General features: G+C 50.1%; 1 protein-coding gene across 1 annotated transcript in view; it reads left to right on the forward strand.

Annotated features, from left to right (window-relative positions):
* Window positions 1-18,544, forward strand: part of TRIO (trio Rho guanine nucleotide exchange factor) — a 217,751-nt gene that overhangs the window by 76,521 nt on the left and 122,686 nt on the right. Inside the window, exons 12-18 of the mRNA XM_005871063.2 lie at window positions 6,122-6,291; window positions 7,270-7,444; window positions 11,443-11,638; window positions 12,693-12,859; window positions 14,852-14,971; window positions 16,643-16,834; window positions 17,283-17,432. Coding sequence (XP_005871125.1) covers window positions 6,122-6,291; window positions 7,270-7,444; window positions 11,443-11,638; window positions 12,693-12,859; window positions 14,852-14,971; window positions 16,643-16,834; window positions 17,283-17,432 — 1,170 coding nt within the window. The remainder of the gene's footprint in view (window positions 1-6,121; window positions 6,292-7,269; window positions 7,445-11,442; window positions 11,639-12,692; window positions 12,860-14,851; window positions 14,972-16,642; window positions 16,835-17,282; window positions 17,433-18,544) is intronic.

The following is an 18,544-nucleotide window of genomic DNA, read 5'->3' on the forward strand; positions in this document are numbered from 1 at the left end:
CCTGTGAAAGGAATTCATGAGAGGCTTAACCTCCTCTTAGAAGATGAAGGCTGGTGCTCTGCCTTTTCAAAAACGTTTTTAAAATAGTATTTAACAGAACTGTTGATTAGTCTCACACAACTTTGGATTTTATTTTGGGAGAACTTTTATTCTCCTGCATTTGTTTTCCACCTCTCAACCTCTCTAGTCCCTTTCGTATTATTTGCAGCGTTTTATTCACATCAGTTCCGAGTATAATACAGTGGGGCCTTGACTTAGGAGTTTAATTCGTTCTGAGACCGAGCTCGTTAAGGAGCTTGTTAAGGAGCTCGTTAACTCAAATTACTCTATCAACTCAATGCAAAAAATCGGCCGAGAGACAGCTGGTATCTCAAAAAACTCGTTAGTCGGGACACTCGTAAGTCAAGGCCCCACTGTATTCCCATGATGAGTCTTCGTTACCTGTCCTCTCCTTTCCAGTGCACCTTCCACTGCTCATTCCTTCACTCTCTCGCTCATTCATCCCAAAGTGTCTCCTGAGCCACTGTAATGTTCCAGGAGGTTGTGCACAAGGGAAGACAGTGGAAAACATACTTCTGTGTCACATACAGTATTTCAGACGTTGGTTTGTTTCTCTTGATGGATGTACGGTGCCTTGAAGACCAGAACTGTCTCACTTACCCTTGTACCCACAGCTGGCCTCCGTACCAGGCTTAGCAGAGCTCAGTCGCTGGGAATAATGATGTCTATTTCTAGCACATATTCTGAGATTTAATGATAGAAGGACATGTTTCCATTTTCAAATATAGCAAAAGCACAATTATTTTCATCCATTTGTACTCATTCACCTTCTTTCTCAAAAATGGGTCCGGAGTTAATGAATAATTACCTTGGAAATGTGTGGGTTGTTTGAGGCCACCAGGTGGTCCCGGCCAGGCTTGTCTCTGGAATGGACTCAGGGCCCTGAGTGGGGTTCTGTTCATTGATTCCCAGAGGCCGTGGTTTCCCAGGAAAGGTTGTTCTCATTTGGACCAGCTGCGATTCTCGCTGGGTTTCAGGAAAGGAGCCGTGGGCTCTGCTTCTGCAAACTTACACTCTGAACTGGGACCAGGCTTTGTTTGGGGTGATGCCTGGGACAGACCCTTTCATTTTGTTCAGGAGTCAGAAAGAAAGCCTGCCAGCCATCTGGGGATTGTTCTGTCTGGCTCCGTTTTCATGCTACCACTTGGGCAGGCAGACTCCTTTCTTTAAGCCCAGCCAGTGCTCACTCTCCCTGGACCTTGCACTGTGGTTGGAGGAGGGTTACGGGGACTCTCATTGCTCCTTGGGGTGCAGAGCACTGGGAGCGGCCTCTTATCCCGTCCTCACCTGGTTTGCTCCTGGCTTCTCCCCTTTTCTCCTCTTACGCATATTTGCTTTGCTATTATTTCATGATACTGAATTCGATTTGCCCAGCCCATGCATCCTTCATAAATTCCCTTTCATCATATGAAGAGATCTTTGATCACCCATCCAAGAGCACCGAGCTCTGTGCTGCCCTAGAACACCCAGGTGCTACTGAACCCTCACTCCTCTGAACAGGGCCGCGGGCATGTGCACCACGAGTGTGTGGGCAGTTTCAGGCCTAAGAGGTGCTGTGTTGCTCATGGCTGAACAGTTCCCCTTTGATTTCTGCTCTCGTACCTGAAACTGGATCCCATTTTACGTTTAGAATGGTGCCTTCTGAAATTCCACCTGCCAGTTGCCATTGAAACTACCTACTTCTGCTCCTGGCTTGCAGCTGGGAGCTGTGGCTTTTGTGCTTCCCACACCACCTTACTGCTCACCCATCTCCACTGGTACCCGAATGATCATCTTAGTCACAGACAAGAGTAGATGCCAACAGCAGTAGCTTCTGTTTATAAAGTGCTTGTAGTAATTGACTCTCAAACTGGCTTTGCCAGTTAGGGAAGACATATGTGGTAACATGAGCCCATTTCATAGATGAGAAAACTGAGGGTAGAGAGCGCCAAAGGATTTCTCAAGGCCACCCACAGCTGGTGTGTTGCGAGCAGGTTTATAGCCTGCGTGCAGACTGTGCACTGGAGAGTGGTTGCCCCTAGAGCAATCCCCAAATCTCAGGGTCCCAATTCTACCACCCACAGAATCAGCTGGCAGCTCAGTCCTTCCCTGGGACCCCCCTCCCCCATGAGTTCCTTTAGGAGTCCTCTCTGGTGGGGTCTCCACTCCCCATTAGTGAGGAAGGGGCTTTTTCGGGGGTTTCTCCCAGCAGAGCAAGGTTCCTCCTTTAGGTTCCACCAGCACAGTTTGTGGGAAGGGTATAACGGGTCAGACTCGGGTGGACACAGGATCCAGATTTTGTCAGTTTTCTCCCCAGAAATCCCTGTGTCTCCCTAGCCCAGCCTGCTCTGTGACCCAGGCCTGTGCACACTGCAGCCACTGTGGGCTGGGTTCAAGCTCTCTTCCATGAAGTGGGCCTGGCTGCAGCTCAGAGGGCCTCTAGGGGGCAGCGTTGCCTAAGTCTGGCTGCCTGAGGAGCCGAGGCTGTGGGCACAGTTCTTACTCATAGAGTCCATGCCGCTGAGAACTTGGTTAGAGTGAAACTCTTGCTGTCAAGCAGAGATTTATCTTTTATTGCAAATTAACAGCTAGCACAGGAGTACAGGTTTCTTTCTTCACATTCAGGAAGTTTGTGGTAAAATTTTTCAGGCCTGGAGACCTTTTCTCATTGCTTTGTGCAGAGGTTGTTAGGAGGCATAGGTAGTATTTTCAAAGCTTAAACATAGGCTTTGCCTGAATCCTGTTGCACGACGAATGCATCAGTTCATCTAAAATCGACATCAGAAATACTTTTCTCTGAGACTTTTTAAAAAAATATATCTTTATTGATTTCAGAGAGTAAGGGAGAAGGAGAGAGAGAGATAGAAACATCAGTGGTGAGCTTGAATTATTGATCATCTGCCTCCTGCACCCCACCGTCCCCCTCCGCCCCCCCACTTGGAGTTGAGTTGAGCCTGAAACCTGGGCTTGTGCCCTTGACAGGAATCGAACCTGGAGCCCTTCAGTCCGCAGGGTGATGCTCTATCCACTGAGCCAAACCAGCCAGGGCACTTTTCTTTGAGATTTTTTTGAATGAGAATATTTCCTTGGGACCAGACAGAAACATTCTAAAGGGGAAAGGACCTTTGAGCATGAACATCATGGACTTAGAGGTAACCTCGCTCCTCCGACCTCGCTTTCCCCCTCTTCACCTGCCTGATCCCAGCACGGTCCCTGCGGGCTCCTGCACAGCTTCGCTCCACTGGGCGGGCATGTCCCCCCCATGGACATGTGTTGAAGTGTCCAGGATGTGGAGGGAATAAGCTAGTTCTTTAAAGGTTACCCGGAGGAAAGGAAAAGGCCTCACTCCTGGCACGTCCCCTGGAAGCCAGGGGAAGTGATTTCTATAGAAGCCCAGACATCCCAGCAACTTTCCTCACGCCGTCCTATTTTTAGGTGTGAAAGATTAAAATGTCGGATGGTGTTAAGCTGACCAGACTGTGACATATTTTGAACAATTGGTAGGAACCTGGATACATTTTGAATAATATCTAGGGGAAAAAAGGCTTTTAAAACATTGTGAGTCTTATTATTAGAAGAATTTTCCTTGCAAGAACAAGACTAATAGTAGTGGTTAACATTTACCTACCTCTTCACGTGGGTACATGACCCTACCTCATCTTCCCGGGAGCCTGCGAGGCAGGCATTATTACCAGGCCCGTCTTATAGGAGAATAACTGACACCTGGATCCAGGTGAGGAACGGACCTGAGGTTCTCTTCACTGTTATTCCACATTCCCTCTCAGGAGAAGTGTTTCGGTTTAATTACTTGGGGATAAAATATGACCTCGTATGTGGTGGCCGTGGAGTTGCGGAAGCACAGCGGTGCATTGCGCCTCAAGCGGGGGTTTGCACTCCTCTCCTCTCCACAGTGTGTAGAAGCAAGACTTGTTCAACTGGTCCTGTCACTTAAATGGTATTTAATGGTAGTCGTGTTAAATGGTAGTATTTGCTGGAGAAGAGGAATTCTGCAGACACCTCCCCCTACCCCGCATCCTGTCCCACTGGCGGGGTCACACAGGGTCAGCGAGGAGACCTGACCCAGCTGTTTGAATGGGGGAGGGGACTTGGGACAGCTGTGTGGGAGGTGTGTCTCATCCGGAACCTGCGGGCTCCTACCAGCTGTCCTAATTAATGTTGCGTTGCTGATATTGCAGTGTTCTTCTGGTGGGCTCTTAAAAACTTGCATTTCTGTTTGTTTGCACAACAAACTTCATTTCCACTAACGCATTTCATTTCTACTAACGTTGTGAGATGCTGGCTTTTAAAGGCGCAGTGTCACTGAAACCAGGGGCTACAATGGCTCCAGCGTGTGGTCTGAAGTGTCTGCCAGACCCTCCTTCTGTGATGCAGTCAGTGTTCGGGGCAGCGTTGGCTCCCTTACCTTTCTCCTCATCGATACTAATGTTAGATCACATGAGAGAAGAGCACTCCTTTTTGGATGTACATTTGCTTAAATTATTCAGCTCCCCTGGGTGAGCATAATATGCTGAGGGAGCACTATTCCTAAACTCAGCAGCTTACAGCGCTGTGTCCCTCCATTCATTCCCGGAGAGTCCTCCATCGTCTGCCGTCACTCAGTGCGGGGCTGTCTCAGCCGGTGTGCTGGGGCCCTCTGTCCCTGGGCTCCCCCTCAGTGACCGGAGGGTGGGGGCAGCTTTAGGGCAGCACGTGGATTAAAGTGGAACACAGTTGAGACTTTGAAAGAAGGGAGTGAAGTAAGTGGTTTGTTGTTGCTTTTATTCTTTTTTGGCAGGAAAAAAAAGCAGTTGCAAAGGTCCACTTTTTCATCAGTGTCCATCCTAGGACAGGAATCCGCGGGTGGGAGGGCTGTGTCCAAGGGCTGCCGAAAAGGCATTCTGTGCTGGGAGCCTGTGAATTTAAGAGAGGCTTTAGCAAAGCGTTGGCTCCAGGCCTAAGAGATCACTGCATTTCCTTGCTACACCAAGGACCCTCAAGGACCTTGAGGACCCAACCGTCCTCAAGGAGTTACTGAGACGGCCAGAAGTGGGGGTGGTGGGGTGAGGGGGGGTGCAGGAGCACATTTCTCAGAGAAACACGTGCAGTTCACTGCATGTCATACCTCAGCAGAGCAGTTTCAAAAAGGAGGGGTTTGGAAACAAGAAGCCAAATGCACACACCTTCTCCGGCAAGTGCACTGGTGCTGACTCAGCCCCCGAGACCGGCGCGTGCGGCTGGGCAGTGTGTCCCGTAGCTCAGGCAGCCGCTGGCACCCACACGTGTAAGGTGCTGGAGGTGATTCTCACATCCCTGGGGAAGCAGGGAGCATTTTCTCCTTGCACAAACCATCTCCACGCCCAGGGCCCATTCGGCTTAATTAACTGCCTTCCGGCTCGCTGAACGGCTCCCCGAGACCTGGAGCGGCTCCCCGAGGCGGCCGGAGTGCTCTGCTCCCACCAGACCAAAGCCAGAGGTCTTGCCCACCCAGGTCCCGGACGCAGTGTTCGTGAGGTGGCAGTGGCAGTGAGGGTTTGCAAGGGTTTCGGGATGCCCACTCCTTCATGAAGGACTGTGACCGTGACCTTGGCCTGGCCAGGCGTGGAACTAGCTGTGCCACATCCCGTCTCCTGCCAGGCCTGGGGAGGCATTATTCCTCCACGCTCCACGCTTCCTTCTTTTCTGAGGGCTGGAAAGCACCCATGTCTGTGCAGCGGTTTAATAATCAACAACAGACTGCAACGCCCTTGCTAAGAGTAAAATAAAAGCCACCCGGGCTGCGTGAGAGAATGCCGTCATGTGTGGCAGGTGTTGGAGGGGTCTTTTCTGATTCTGTTGCACCCAGGTGGAGCCTGGGCAGAATTGGGAAGAGCCACTTCCCGTCCTGTCTTTCTCTTCTCTGATCGTCCCCTTGGGCTCTCTGCCTGTTCACTTTCTCACCTCGCAGCCGTCACATGCTGCGTTTTTTTGTGCCTCTTTGCTGCTGGCTGTCGGACTGTTTGGGGTACTTCTCCTCCCTCCCGCCCCCTCGCCGTCTCGCACGGGGCCTGCCCTGGCGGTGACGGGCCTCACTGTCTCCCTCCAGCTGTGGACATGGCTGGAGGAGCTGCAGAAGGAGCTGCTGGACGACGTGTACGCCGAGTCGGTGGAGGCCGTGCAGGACCTCATCAAGCGGTTCGGCCAGCAGCAGCAGACGACCCTGCAAGTGACCGTCAACGTGATCAAGGAAGGGGAGGACCTCATCCAGCAGCTGAGGTGGGCCTGCCCCGCCTCCCGCCTGAGCACAGGCCCTTTGAAACCCTGCCAGCGTTTCCCCTTCCCCTCGCTTTTGGGAACAATTGCCTATAATTCTCTGTCCAATGGGGTAGAGAACAAATAACGTCTGTGAGCGTAATGCAGAGTAGCATCTCTCTCTTTTCTTTTTCCCCCTTACGGTTTTTTCTCTATAAGTTTTCTCATTACAGCATTGACTAATAAACCTTCCCAGAATTCAGCTTTTATTAATAGTCCCTCTTAACACTTACATAGTAATGAATGACATTTTACTTAAACCTCCCAGGACCATGTCCTTCAGGCCCCGGGTGACCTTTCTCTCTAGAATGTGGTGGGGTGTCCCCTTCTCAAAGTTGAGGCCCAGGCAGGCCCAGCCCGGCTGACACCTGCCCCTCAGGGGACCCGGTGGCAGGAAGTCGGGGACAGTGCTGGGGCTGGAAGCATCACAGGGACCGTTTACGTAAATGAAGTCTCCCGACTGCTCCTCCGAGGCCAGTGTATTGAATCGTTGGTGATAACTTCACCTGGTGTTCGCTTTGCGAAGTCAGGCAACGTTGCTCGATAGAGGCTTCATTGATGCATTGGCGTTTAACCCCTCGTGACTAATAGAACCGCCGTTCATGGTAAACAGGTATCAGCTCTTCTGTCTACTTAAGGAGAAAGCGGCTGGAAGTGATCCCTGCTGACTGGCCTTACGAGAGCATTAGATCCTTGTGAGAGCGAGGAGAGGCGGGCGGGAGAGGCTCCGTGCTCCCTCAGGTCTGGGAGCAGCTGGAGGAGGAAGCTGCTGTTGTTCTGCGGGAGGGGCGGCCGTCCTTTCTGAGACAGGCAGCCGCTTCCTGCCGGCTCTCTCCCCCCAGGTCCCGAGCTGCCGGATCTGGGATCTGACAATGTGCGACTTGCTCCTCCAATTCCTGTTTGTCTCTTTGAAATCCCGTTTCCCTCTCTGCTCCCTCCCAGGGACTCGGCCATCTCCAACAACAAGACCCCCCACAACAGCTCCATCAGCCACATCGAGACGGTGCTGCAGCAGCTGGACGAGGCGCAGGCCCAGATGGAGGAGCTGTTCCAGGAGCGCAAGATCAAGCTGGACCTCTTCCTGCAGCTGCGCATCTTCGAGAGGGACGCCATCGACGTGAGTGCCCGCCCGCTCCGCCCTGTGTCCTTCCCTGGGCCTGGGCCACTGCCAGGAGGAGAGAGGAAGGGAACTGGGGGCTGGGACTCTGCTCCTCTGTCTGAAGTTGGAACTGGCAGAGGCAGCAGGCAGGCACAGCAGGGCCCACGTCGCACACAGGATAGAGCAAGGCCAGTGTGGAGGGGTGAGGGCAGAGCTGCTGGGACAGGTCCCTCTCGCCCTCTTGGCTTCTCGCCTCCACTGGGTCCCACGCAGCTCTCCCTGTCCTGGGAGCAGGGGCACAAGCTCAAGCAGGGGTCCTCTCTCCTTCCTCCCCCTCCCCCTCCTGCTCTGCCCGAGACTGGAACACGCTGGGCCTGCGGTGAGGGCCTCTTAGGGAATTCCCCCACAGAAGGGTCTCAGATGGTCTGTCATTCTTAGTTAACATGCGACTTTTACGCCTCATGTGTGACTGGGAGAAAGAAGTTCAGGTTTCTTTCCTTTTTCTTCACCAGAGGAGGTGGTTCTCCGTTCTGTGCCCGGGAAGGGCTTTGTTTGAACTTGATAGAGTGCGGGCAGAAGGAAGTGTGGTTGGATGACTCTGCGAGTGTCTGTGAAACGTGAGGGAAGGAACCGAAGCTCACCTCAGCCGGGGAGGCCGGTTTCCGGGGGCTGGTGGTAGTGACAGCCGGTTTCCGGGGGTCCCCGACCGCCCACCAGGATGTCTGGAGGAGGCTCTCCCCATATCGATCCCTTGCCCTGGGCTAGAGCAGTGCTGTGAGAGCACGTGGCCCAGACCCTAAGGGCCGCCAAAGGCAGGGTGAGGCAGGGCTTGGTGTGGACCCTAAGGGCCGCCAAAGTGTTGACTGCCGTGGTTACCTTCGCCTGAAGTGGGCCTTCTGTGCTTCCCGAGGCCTGTCTGTGGGCCCTGCTCTGAGGGGTGTGTGGTGCAGGGGCCAGGCCCACCCTGGGCAGGCCTTCTGTGGGGCCCGTTGGTTGGCTGCTTGTGTAAACTTCCATCAGTGGTTTCATAAAAGGACAACCTCCTTGGCTGTGTTCATTATCATCATCTTTTAATGACAAGAAAGGTATTGAACCCTTCACACGTCCCTGAAAAAACAACAACAATCTGCTCTGAGTCTTGACACTTAAATCCACTCGGAGCCACGTGGTTTGGAGCCACGTGGAGAAAGGCTCTGGCCTCAGCGGTCAGGCCCCGCCCCGCCAGCCTGCAGCCTGTGGGAGCAGGACCCCGCAGGCAGCCTGCTTTCCTCTCTGACCTCTGCTTTAGAGGAACTGCTTTGGTAAATGTGGCTGCTGATTAAATAGTTTCAGTTAAAGCAACGCAAAGCAGTCAGAAGCATTATTTGAAGTTTCTCCTTCCAGGACCTTGGCTATTTGGGGGGGAAATTGGCTTCACTTGTATTAATGGTCTTTAAAGGGGGAAATAATTCATTGTATTTCTGTTCTCATTGAACCAGTGTTTTAAATGGAGTTCAGGAACGCCAGACGACTTCCCCACACTAAAGCCTGGAGTTCCGCGTGGCCCAGTAAAGGCCAGGCTGCCAGGCCGGGCAGGTGACGCCTGAGCCCAGGAACGGAGCCTGCAGTGCGTTCACAGGGCGCTAGGATACAGTGTAAAATCTTTTAGCACATCAGGCCCTTGGAACCTTTTTTCTCTCGAATGACCCTGAAACATGAAGATCTGAGCAGTTTAGGTTTCAGCTGGGATTTTCTCTCTTACTGGGAAAATGCCTCGTCTGACTACCCATAGGAAGCGTGCAGTTATGTTGGTGGTGGAAATTCATCTGTTACTTGGTTGATTTTTTTACATCCCCCACATCTCTGTATTCCAGTTGGAGTAGATGGAGATTTTCTCTGCCTTAGCCTACTGCGATTACAGCTTCCGGGTGTGAAGCTGTAATCTGCTCTATTGCTTGAAAAACAAAATAATTACTGTAGCATCCTGTGACGGGTTAGGTACGGGTTAGGGTTAGGGTTTAGTCATAACTAAACCATATATGTGTTTAGGAAGAAAATTTAGACTTAATAAAAATTCTGCGATACGCTTAAAAAAGTTGTTTCAAAGCTATTTCTCCAAAGAATTAATATTCAAAAATGACTTCCACTTTCATCAGCTTTGTTTTTGGCACAGATTTCTTTTCTTGGCTCAGATGGTTGACCAGCTAGAATGCTAAACTGTGGGTGGGATTTTCCTGATGACCCTAGATCACGGCCATGCCAGGGTTCTTTATGCCAAGCGAGTGTTTTCAAATCCTGCTGGTCTGAGCACACTGATCATGTTTATTGCCCGTTGCTTGATGCCGTCTGAGCCTGATGGCGTCTCCTCCGTGAGACCATTCCCAAGTCTGTCTCTCACCACACACCGTGTCTTCTCCCTCAGCGCCAGGAAACAAATAAACATTAAGAAAGAATCCCCTTAGAGTGGAGATAAAGGTTAAAGATATGGTCAATTTTTCCCTTTTTAACAATATTTTCCCCCAGTGGCTTTTTGGTTTATGTCTAATTTGCCATTGTTTAAATTTGTTGATTTTTAATAAGCAAAACTTAATAGGTTAATATAATATGCATGTTGTATATGGCCTCTGTAATAAAAGAATAAACTGAGAAGACTTGTGCAAGGAGTTTGGGGAAGCCGTAAGTTTCTTATTACTTCCCATCTCCTAGCCGGAGTCTGTGCACACTCTCCCGTTCACGGATGTTCACACTAATTCGCTCACTGCTCATGCGGAGAAAGGAATAGGATCGATGGGAGATGTGTTTCCATTGAAGTGTATCTTATGATACTCTTCCACAAGAAGGCTTTTCCTCCCTTCTGGATGTTACCATTTTACTCTTAATTTTTAAAGAGTATATAATGAACGGTTTACACCAAGGTGGTGAGGACAGCACAGCCCTCCTTGCTTCAGTCCCTTTTTTGTTTTTGTTGTGCTGTAGCATTTTAGAGAAAAATGTCGGCGTGTCATTTCACCCCTGCCGACTTCCCTAAGAAACGAGGCCATTTTCTTCCATGAGCACAACTCACTGAACACCTCAGCAGTCTAGCAGTCACCCTGGTTGTCTTCTCAGGCCCGGCTGTTCAGAGGCCGCAGCACCTCAGTTAGGGCTGCACGGGGTCCGCTCCTGCCCCGGCCGCTCCGTCTGTTCATCTACGGTGGTCTCTCCGTCCGCCCGCCTCCCTCCACACCACCACTTGTCGAGATAGCTTCATCAGTGGTCAGGTCCCACAGTCTGCCTTTGCTCACTTGATTTCTTCCGAGTTGTTCACCTGTTTTTCTTTCCCCGGCATTTCCTGTACACACAGCAGTTAGAGGTGAAGACCTCATTGGAATCGGGGTCTGTTTCTGTGCGAGAATGCTGCACGGGTGGCACATCACAGCCCCTCCTGTCGGAGGGCTGTCCGTCCAGCCACATTCAGGGAAGCTGCGGTGGGTCTGTGGGCTCAGGAGGCGGCAGCCTGATCCTTCCAGTGTTCGTTCCCCATCAGCCTTCCTCATGGCTTACTATGCAGTGGTGATCATTACCCAGTTTACTAGACTCTAAACAATAATTAGAATAAAATGTTCTGATATTATTATGCTTTCTACATGTAATAGCTAGATTTATCCAGAAAGGGGAATTTTCCTGCACCATTATATGCTTACATAGTTTTCTACTATGGTTCACAGTTTTTAGGAGAAAGATTAGTTCCCTGACTACCTCTAATCGGAACCAAAGAGTTTTTAATGTAATTTTTGGCTTTTAGCTCTTCTTTTTAAACATCACTAGGAATTCATGGATTTTTGTGTATTTTATATATTCTATTCAATGGTGGTCATTTTTGTATTTGTTTAGTGTCTAATTGTCCCATCATTGGACAGTGGGAGCCCCTTCAGTTGGCCTTTGTGTCCTTCTGACACGATCCCATGAGTCCCTTCCTTCCTTAACGGGCACGGAAGCTATTGCAACAGATTCTTATTTTTAAGTCTTGATCCTAAAGAGAGACTTTCCTCTGTCAGATCATCTCAGACCTTGAGTCTTGGAACGATGAGCTTTCTCAGCAAATGAATGACTTTGACACGGAAGACCTCACAATAGCGGAACAGCGCCTCCAGCACCACGCAGACAAAGCCCTGACCATGAACAACCTGACCTTCGATGTCATCCACCAGGGGCAGGACCTCCTGCAGTACGTCAATGAAGTACAGGCCTCTGGTAAGGAGTGGGCTCCCTCTGCATCCGCGGTGGCTCCTCGGGTCCCCGTGGGAGCTCGTCCAGGTTATCACAGTGTGATGCCTGCAGGGTTCAGGGCGCCCCTACGGTATAGATGTTATAGATCAGTGGTTCTCAACCTTCTGGCCCTTTAAATACAGTTCCTCATGTTGTGACCCAACCATAAAATTATATTCGTTGTTACTTCCTAACTGTAATGTTGCTACTGTTATGAATTGTAATGTAAATATCTGATATGCAGGATGGTCTTAGGCGACCCCTGTGAAAGGATTGTTCGACCGCCAAAGGGGTCGCAACCCACAGGTTGAGAACCGCTGTTATAGACGCTCCTTAAAAGAAAACATTCTGCTTCTCACCCCCCCCCCACACTCACACACACACACATAATACGATCACATTTAACATTACGGTCAGTGCAGTTACCCTTAATATTCTTAGATGTTGTTATAAGTAGCATGAACTTTAATTTTGTAAATTACCTGTTGTAGCTCTCTGAGTGAAATGTAAATCCCTAGAAAATATTTTCCCATTCTTTATATATTTTTTTAATTTATACTTTACCAGCAGATGGCACTATGGGCTCAAAAATGTAGAGAGAAGGCTATGGTGTTAAGAAACTTAGCAACAACCTGAATATGCCATTACTCATTTTACACAAATCATGTTCTTAAATGCTTCCTGAAATGTAAACTAGATGTACAGCAGGTAACAACAAAAGCAAGCCGAAGTTCTCATTTATAAAGGATGCCACATTTTCGTGGTTATTGTAGGAGAAGTGGACTGACAGGAGACGGGCTCAGTGTGGTGGGCGGGACATTATTACTTTGGCTTTAACACGTCAGATACGTTCTCTGGGACTCCTCACACGCTGCCAGGCAGCTGTCACACCGCCCTGCGCTGGGCCCTCCCTGCACGTGGCCTTCAGCGTGACGGCCCCGCCCCAGCTGGGAGGTGACACACAGACAGACCAGCGTGCAACCTTAAGAACAAATTGAAATGCGAGTTGAATTCTAGGGTCTCCCTCTGGTGTCCACAGGCGTGGAGCTGCTTTGCGATAGAGACGTGGACATGGCTACGCGGGTCCAGGACTTGTTGGAGTTTCTTCACGAAAAGCAGCAGGAGCTGGACTTGGCCGCAGAGCAGCATCGGAAGCACCTGGAGCAGTGTGTGCAGCTGCGCCACCTGCAGGCGGAGGTGAAGCAGGTAAGCACGTGCTGGCCCAGAGCCAGGGACAGGCACGTGGAGGGGGCCTGTAATTCGGACCTGGACGCCTTGGGAACGCTTGGCCCTGGTCAGAGCACGCTGTCCTGGTGCATAACCTAACACCCACCCTAATGCAGCCACATCGAGCGTAGAAACTGAGCCACTGCCTGGACAGCTGTGTGTTCGCGCTGTGGTGGGAAAGGCTTCGAGAGGAACATCCATGTCGCTCGTTTTATTATTGCTATGCTCTTGCTTAAAACCCTATATGCTTTGCTTCCTGGTCTAAATGACCATGTGGTTTTACTGCCAAATACACTGTTATGAGTCTGGACTGGACCACAGCTGTGTATGGCTCGAGTTCTCTTGTATCGTCTACACGGCCACATCCTGGATACATGACAAAATAAAGTGGGACATTTGGAAGACATTGCTCTCTGCTCAGCGCCAGCGGGATTCCATGCATACATATATTCAGCCTGTAGGTGGCGTTTTATCTCATGAGCAGGGATGCTGGCTTGATGCTGGGACAGTACGGTTTGCTGGTAGATGCACAGAAAAGCACGTGTTAGTTTGATCCCAGGGGATTTAAGGTGCCTCTAGACCAGGGTGGGGAGTGTCCAGCCCACGAGCCGTATAAGGCCCACGAAATCATTTGGTCTGTTCCTGCCAAGGCATTAGGGGTGAGTTAATTAAATGTTTGACCAAATATAGAGGCCAAATTTTAAGTTGACAAAATTGTATGGCCCACAAATGATGTTATCAATCTCCAAATGGCCCTTGGCAGAAAAAAGGTTCCCCACCCCTGCTCTAGACCAGGAGCGAGGTGTGGTGCACAAGTGGGCAGCACTCGCATTAAAGCAGACATGTTATTAAACAGAAGTCTTTAAAAGAGCACCTGTTGTAATGAGATAAAGTATGTGAGCTGCCTTTTAAAGACCAGTTAATGAAGTTCTTCTTCTTGGCAAACATAGAACAATTCACCTAAAAAATATAGGGATAGACTGACATATTCTTTAGGAACTGCATTTGCCTAACGAGTAACAGAGTCCAAAACCACGTAACGAGTCAGAAGGTGGCCCGTGGTGTATTAGTTGAGATCTTGATGGTAGGTGGCCCTTTGCTCATGGCCCAAACGGTGTTGTAGCCCCAACCATCACCTCCACAGTCCAGGCATCAGGAAGGGAAAACGTAACAAGAAAAAGGCAAAACATGTACCAGAAAAATATTTTCACAAAATCCCCCAGAGGCGACTGCTTTGATCTCAGAGGCTAGGATTATGTCATAGCTGTACCCAAGCTGTCATAGTGGCTAAGAGGTGGTTTTATTTTAAGCTGTCCCCAAAAGTTGGGGTTTTCTGAGTAAAGGAGACAAGGAAAATAGGTATTAGGAATGAGCTGTCTCTGCCACAAATAACTACCCGGAGTGACTTCCGCAGCCGCTGGCTTCGGCTGTCAGAGGCAGCTTCTCCGTGTGTGAGGTTGAGGATCTCCTGGTTTGCCTCTGAGCATAGAGTACAGCTTTGTTCACACTTCAGTTATTGTGCCACTTAATACTGATGCTAAAATGGAAAATTTATTACTGGGATGAAACAGTTCCCTTACCAAGCAGTTTGCCAACTTTGCATTTTCATTAGGACTGAAAGAATGAAAAAAATATATATTTTTTTTATTAGCAGAGAATTCTTTGTGGCTGTTGGTTTTGGGATATGTGGTCCCCAACCTGTTTTGGCCTGTGGACTAATAACCATCCTCTGGACCCTCTACCCTTTCAGCTCCCTTTAGCAACTAAAAATAACCGCATCCATTAACAGTGCAGCACTTACGGTCGCACACTCCTGACAGGTCTCAGGCTGTGGGCAGTGGGGTCATACAGAAACCAGCTCCATGTGGCTGATGTGAGCAGCTCGGCCACCTTGCTGCTTAGATCGTGTCACTGCTGGTCCACGGGCTGCCCGGGAAGGGCCGCGCTTGGATGACCTGTGTACCGTTTCAGGTGCTGGGCTGGATCCGCAATGGCGAGTCGATGCTGAACGCCGGGCTCATCACGGCCAGCTCGCTGCAGGAGGCGGAGCAGCTGCAGCGGGAGCACGAGCAGTTCCAGCACGCCATCGAGGTAGGGCGCTGGCCGCCTCGAGCGGGTCTTTCCCCCGGGAGGCAGGCCTGCTTCGTCCCTCACGTGGCACTGACCCTGGAAGCCAAAATGGGGTTCCACGGGACCCCAAACGGCAATGCTTACAAGCCCACAGGGAGTCACAGGAGAAGGCCTCAGCCTGGCCCTGCGGAGGAGCGAGGCTGTGCATGCTAGCCGGGCAGCCTCACGGCAGAGGGTCCCCAAGGCCAGGGGAGCCCGGGGTCCTGCTGAGGTGGACCTTCTGGATCAGGAATGCCTGGCACTAGGTACCCCGAGTTGGCATCTCGGCTCAGGCATTTTATATTTTGCTGGTCTCATGGGCACATTCCTGCTATATAAGCAGCCTCAGCAAATAAAGCGCTCTGGGCGGCTCACCAAGACCAGGCACAAATCACGCTTCACTGTTGCCGGTGGGTGACCCAGCGCTGTCCACAAACCCCTGCGCCCTGGGGAAGGGCGTTACTCACCCATTGTCTCCGGTCTTGAGTGTCAGTGCCACCCAGGACGTTAGCAGAACGGCTCGGGCCGTTTCAGGCCTGCCCAAGTTCACCCTCAAAGGAGGTAGATAATTACTTTTAGGTTTGAGGGGCAGTTACAGTTGTGACCAGTGGTCTCAAGGTAAAGCCAAAGGTGAAAGAGCATTTGTTTACAGAGAACTTGTTTTCTGCTCTCTTTACATACATATTGTCAGCGAGAGAAGGGAGCCACAGAGATCGCCATTAATTTGTGCCTTAGACTGGTTTATTTTCAACTACTCAGTGCCAGTGGACACACATTAACACTCTGGAAGCCCAGACTCCGGGCATCTTTTGAAAATTGTACACTGTGCCAGTGATTCCCAGTAATTACATTGTCAGTGCACATCACTGTGTGGTGTTGGGACTTTATCGGGGACAGTGTCCTGTGGAATCATTAGCTCCTTCAGGTGAAATACAAACTTTTGGTATTGTTAATAAATGAAAAAAGAGAAAGGAATCTGAGTCCACGGAGACCCACGCACTCCCCTACCCAGAAGTCATTTCTTCACTGAGGGACCCCCCCTCCTCCGCCAAACCTTCCAGGGAGGACACAGAGCAGGAGGTCTCCTGGATCGTCGTGTTATGTTCATAGATTCATCATGGCGTGGACCTCCAGGGAAAACCGTTGGTTCAGCCTTAGCTGTTCTTTTCTTTCTTTTTGTGTAAATCAATAGTTCTTGAGAACATTTTACTCTCATCCAAAGTTAAAGTTGAAAATGAAAATAAAAAGCCTTCACTGTGGCCACCTTTTCCTCACTTGTTCCTTTGCCTGTAGCTGCTATTATAAGAAGGATCAACAGGAATAATACACTTGGACTATTTCAGCAGCTTTTCTAGAATGTTGGCTGTTAAAGGTTTCTCCTGCTCCTTCTCAGGCCGAGACCCCACCACAGAGGCCTGGAAAGTCTTAATGCATTTCATCCTTCATTAGCTCATTTAAATAGAAGCAGTCGTCGCTAGGCATGAAAACATTTTTTTAACTAAACTATCTGCTGTTTTTAGAAGTGTCCTAATGAGCATTAGCTGAGGCGGTTTCTATAAAAGCAAGGGGCACGAAAGGCCGTGGCGTTCCCAGGGCCTTTCCAGTAAGTGCGTGGCGCCCCTGTTAAGTGCGCCCTCCCTTTCCTCTCCTTAGAAAACACACCAGAGCGCGCTGCAGGTGCAGCAGAAGGCAGAGGCCATGCTGCAGGCCAACCACTACGACATGGACATGATCCGGGACTGCGCCGAGAAGGTGGCCTCGCACTGGCAGCAGCTCATGCTCAAGATGGAAGACCGCCTGAAGCTGGTGAACGCGTCCGTCGCCTTCTACAAAACCTCGGAGCAGGTAGGGAGGGGGCCCAGTCCCTCAGCTCCCTCCCGACTGGCAGGTTATTTTGAGCTCGATTTGATTGGACAACTCAGTCATTAACTTGTCAGTCATGATTGAGCCAGCTCATTCCAAGTCCAGCAGAGAAGAGAAGCATTCTTAGACGTGACACCACTTGTGCTCACCGTAGGCATCAAAGCGTAATTGGCTGGGAAGTGGCTAAGAAGCACCCCTTTCCAATCACTTAAGTATACGACCTGCAACATGTCTGAGGGAGACAGGAAACCCAGCTTTTGTTTTGTCCCTGTTCGGAAAGGCCTGCATGGGCAATCCTCGTGTTAGATGGAGCCGTGGTTCCTTCCAGTGGTTTGATCCTCGGGACGCTTTGAAAATGCTCCCCACAGATGCCAGCCCGTGCCCCCGGGTGCTGGGGTCCCTCTGAGCTGGAACTGTCTCCTGCCCACAGGTCTGCAGTGTCCTCGAGAGCCTGGAGCAGGAGTACAAGAGAGAAGAGGACTGGTGTGGAGGAGCCGACAAACTGGGCCCCAATTCCGAGACGGATCACGTCACCCCGATGATCAGCAAGCACCTTGAACAAAAGGAAGCGTTCCTGAAGGTACGAGCACTTCCTGGGGGGCCGCTGCCTCGCTGAGCAGTGTACACAGATCCAGCAGGGTCACCTGAGGATGCCCTGAGGTGGGACTATGGTCAGAGACCCGCAGACACCCTGCAGGCCAGGCGCGCTGGGCCATCACTTCCACCTCGGGGGAAAGTGATCGGGGCAGCATCCCATCGTCAATAAGTCCGCTGTTCAGATATAATCTTAAAAAGGTTTTTGTTATTTACACTGTCTTATATTCATACCAAAGTCATTTATGTGCTTCAGAACAATTAAACTTGAAACAGTGGCCACAGTGCTTAGAAACACTGATTGACTGTTTCCACGTTGCATTCTTTCACTCTTGGACCAGATTTTCTGAGGTTCTTGTTGCCACTCAGACCTGTTGGAAATAGGGGTGGTGTTTACTTTTCCTTGTTGCTTTATTTAGTTTAGTTGTTCTCATTGCATCAGCATTCTGACTCCTCTGACACTATTTCCTGTTATGTTTAATAATTTGTTTCGTTTCTGAAGGTGATGGACTATCCTGACAGGGAGAGTTTTTGTTTCATTTGGGAGAGAAATTGTAACTCTGAAAATTCTTATCTGGTGTACTTACTTTGAGCTTCCACCTGCCTTTCTATTTAAGCAAATCGGTGGGAGACAGTTGTAGCCGCCCCAGTCACTAATTGTAACTATTTCAAACAGGACCTGAGAGCCTGCGTGCGTGCTTGTCGCTGCTGTTTAAGTTTATGAAATGCCAGCCCTGTTAGATGTTTTGAGTTGAATTATAATTTACCTCCCCTTCTCTGGACTCCAGTTAGTATAAAACAAAATTGAATGCTACTTAATTATATCATTTTTTGAATATTTATTGTTCAGATTATTACAGTTGTTCCTTTTTTCCCCCCCATAGCTCCCCTTCACCCGGTTTCCACCCCACCCCATGCCCTTACCACCCCCCATTGTCCTCGTCCACAGGTGTAAGATTTTTGTCCAATCTCTTCCTGTACCCCCCACACCCCCTTCTCCCCTGAGAATGGTCAGTCCACTCCCTTTCTATGCCCCTGATTCTATTATATTCACCAGTTTATTCTGTTCTTCAGATTTTTTATTCACTTGATTTTTAG

Source organism: Myotis brandtii, unplaced genomic scaffold, assembly GCF_000412655.1.
Source record: "Myotis brandtii unplaced genomic scaffold, ASM41265v1 scaffold328, whole genome shotgun sequence".
Taxonomy (NCBI): Eukaryota; Metazoa; Chordata; class Mammalia; order Chiroptera; family Vespertilionidae; genus Myotis; species Myotis brandtii.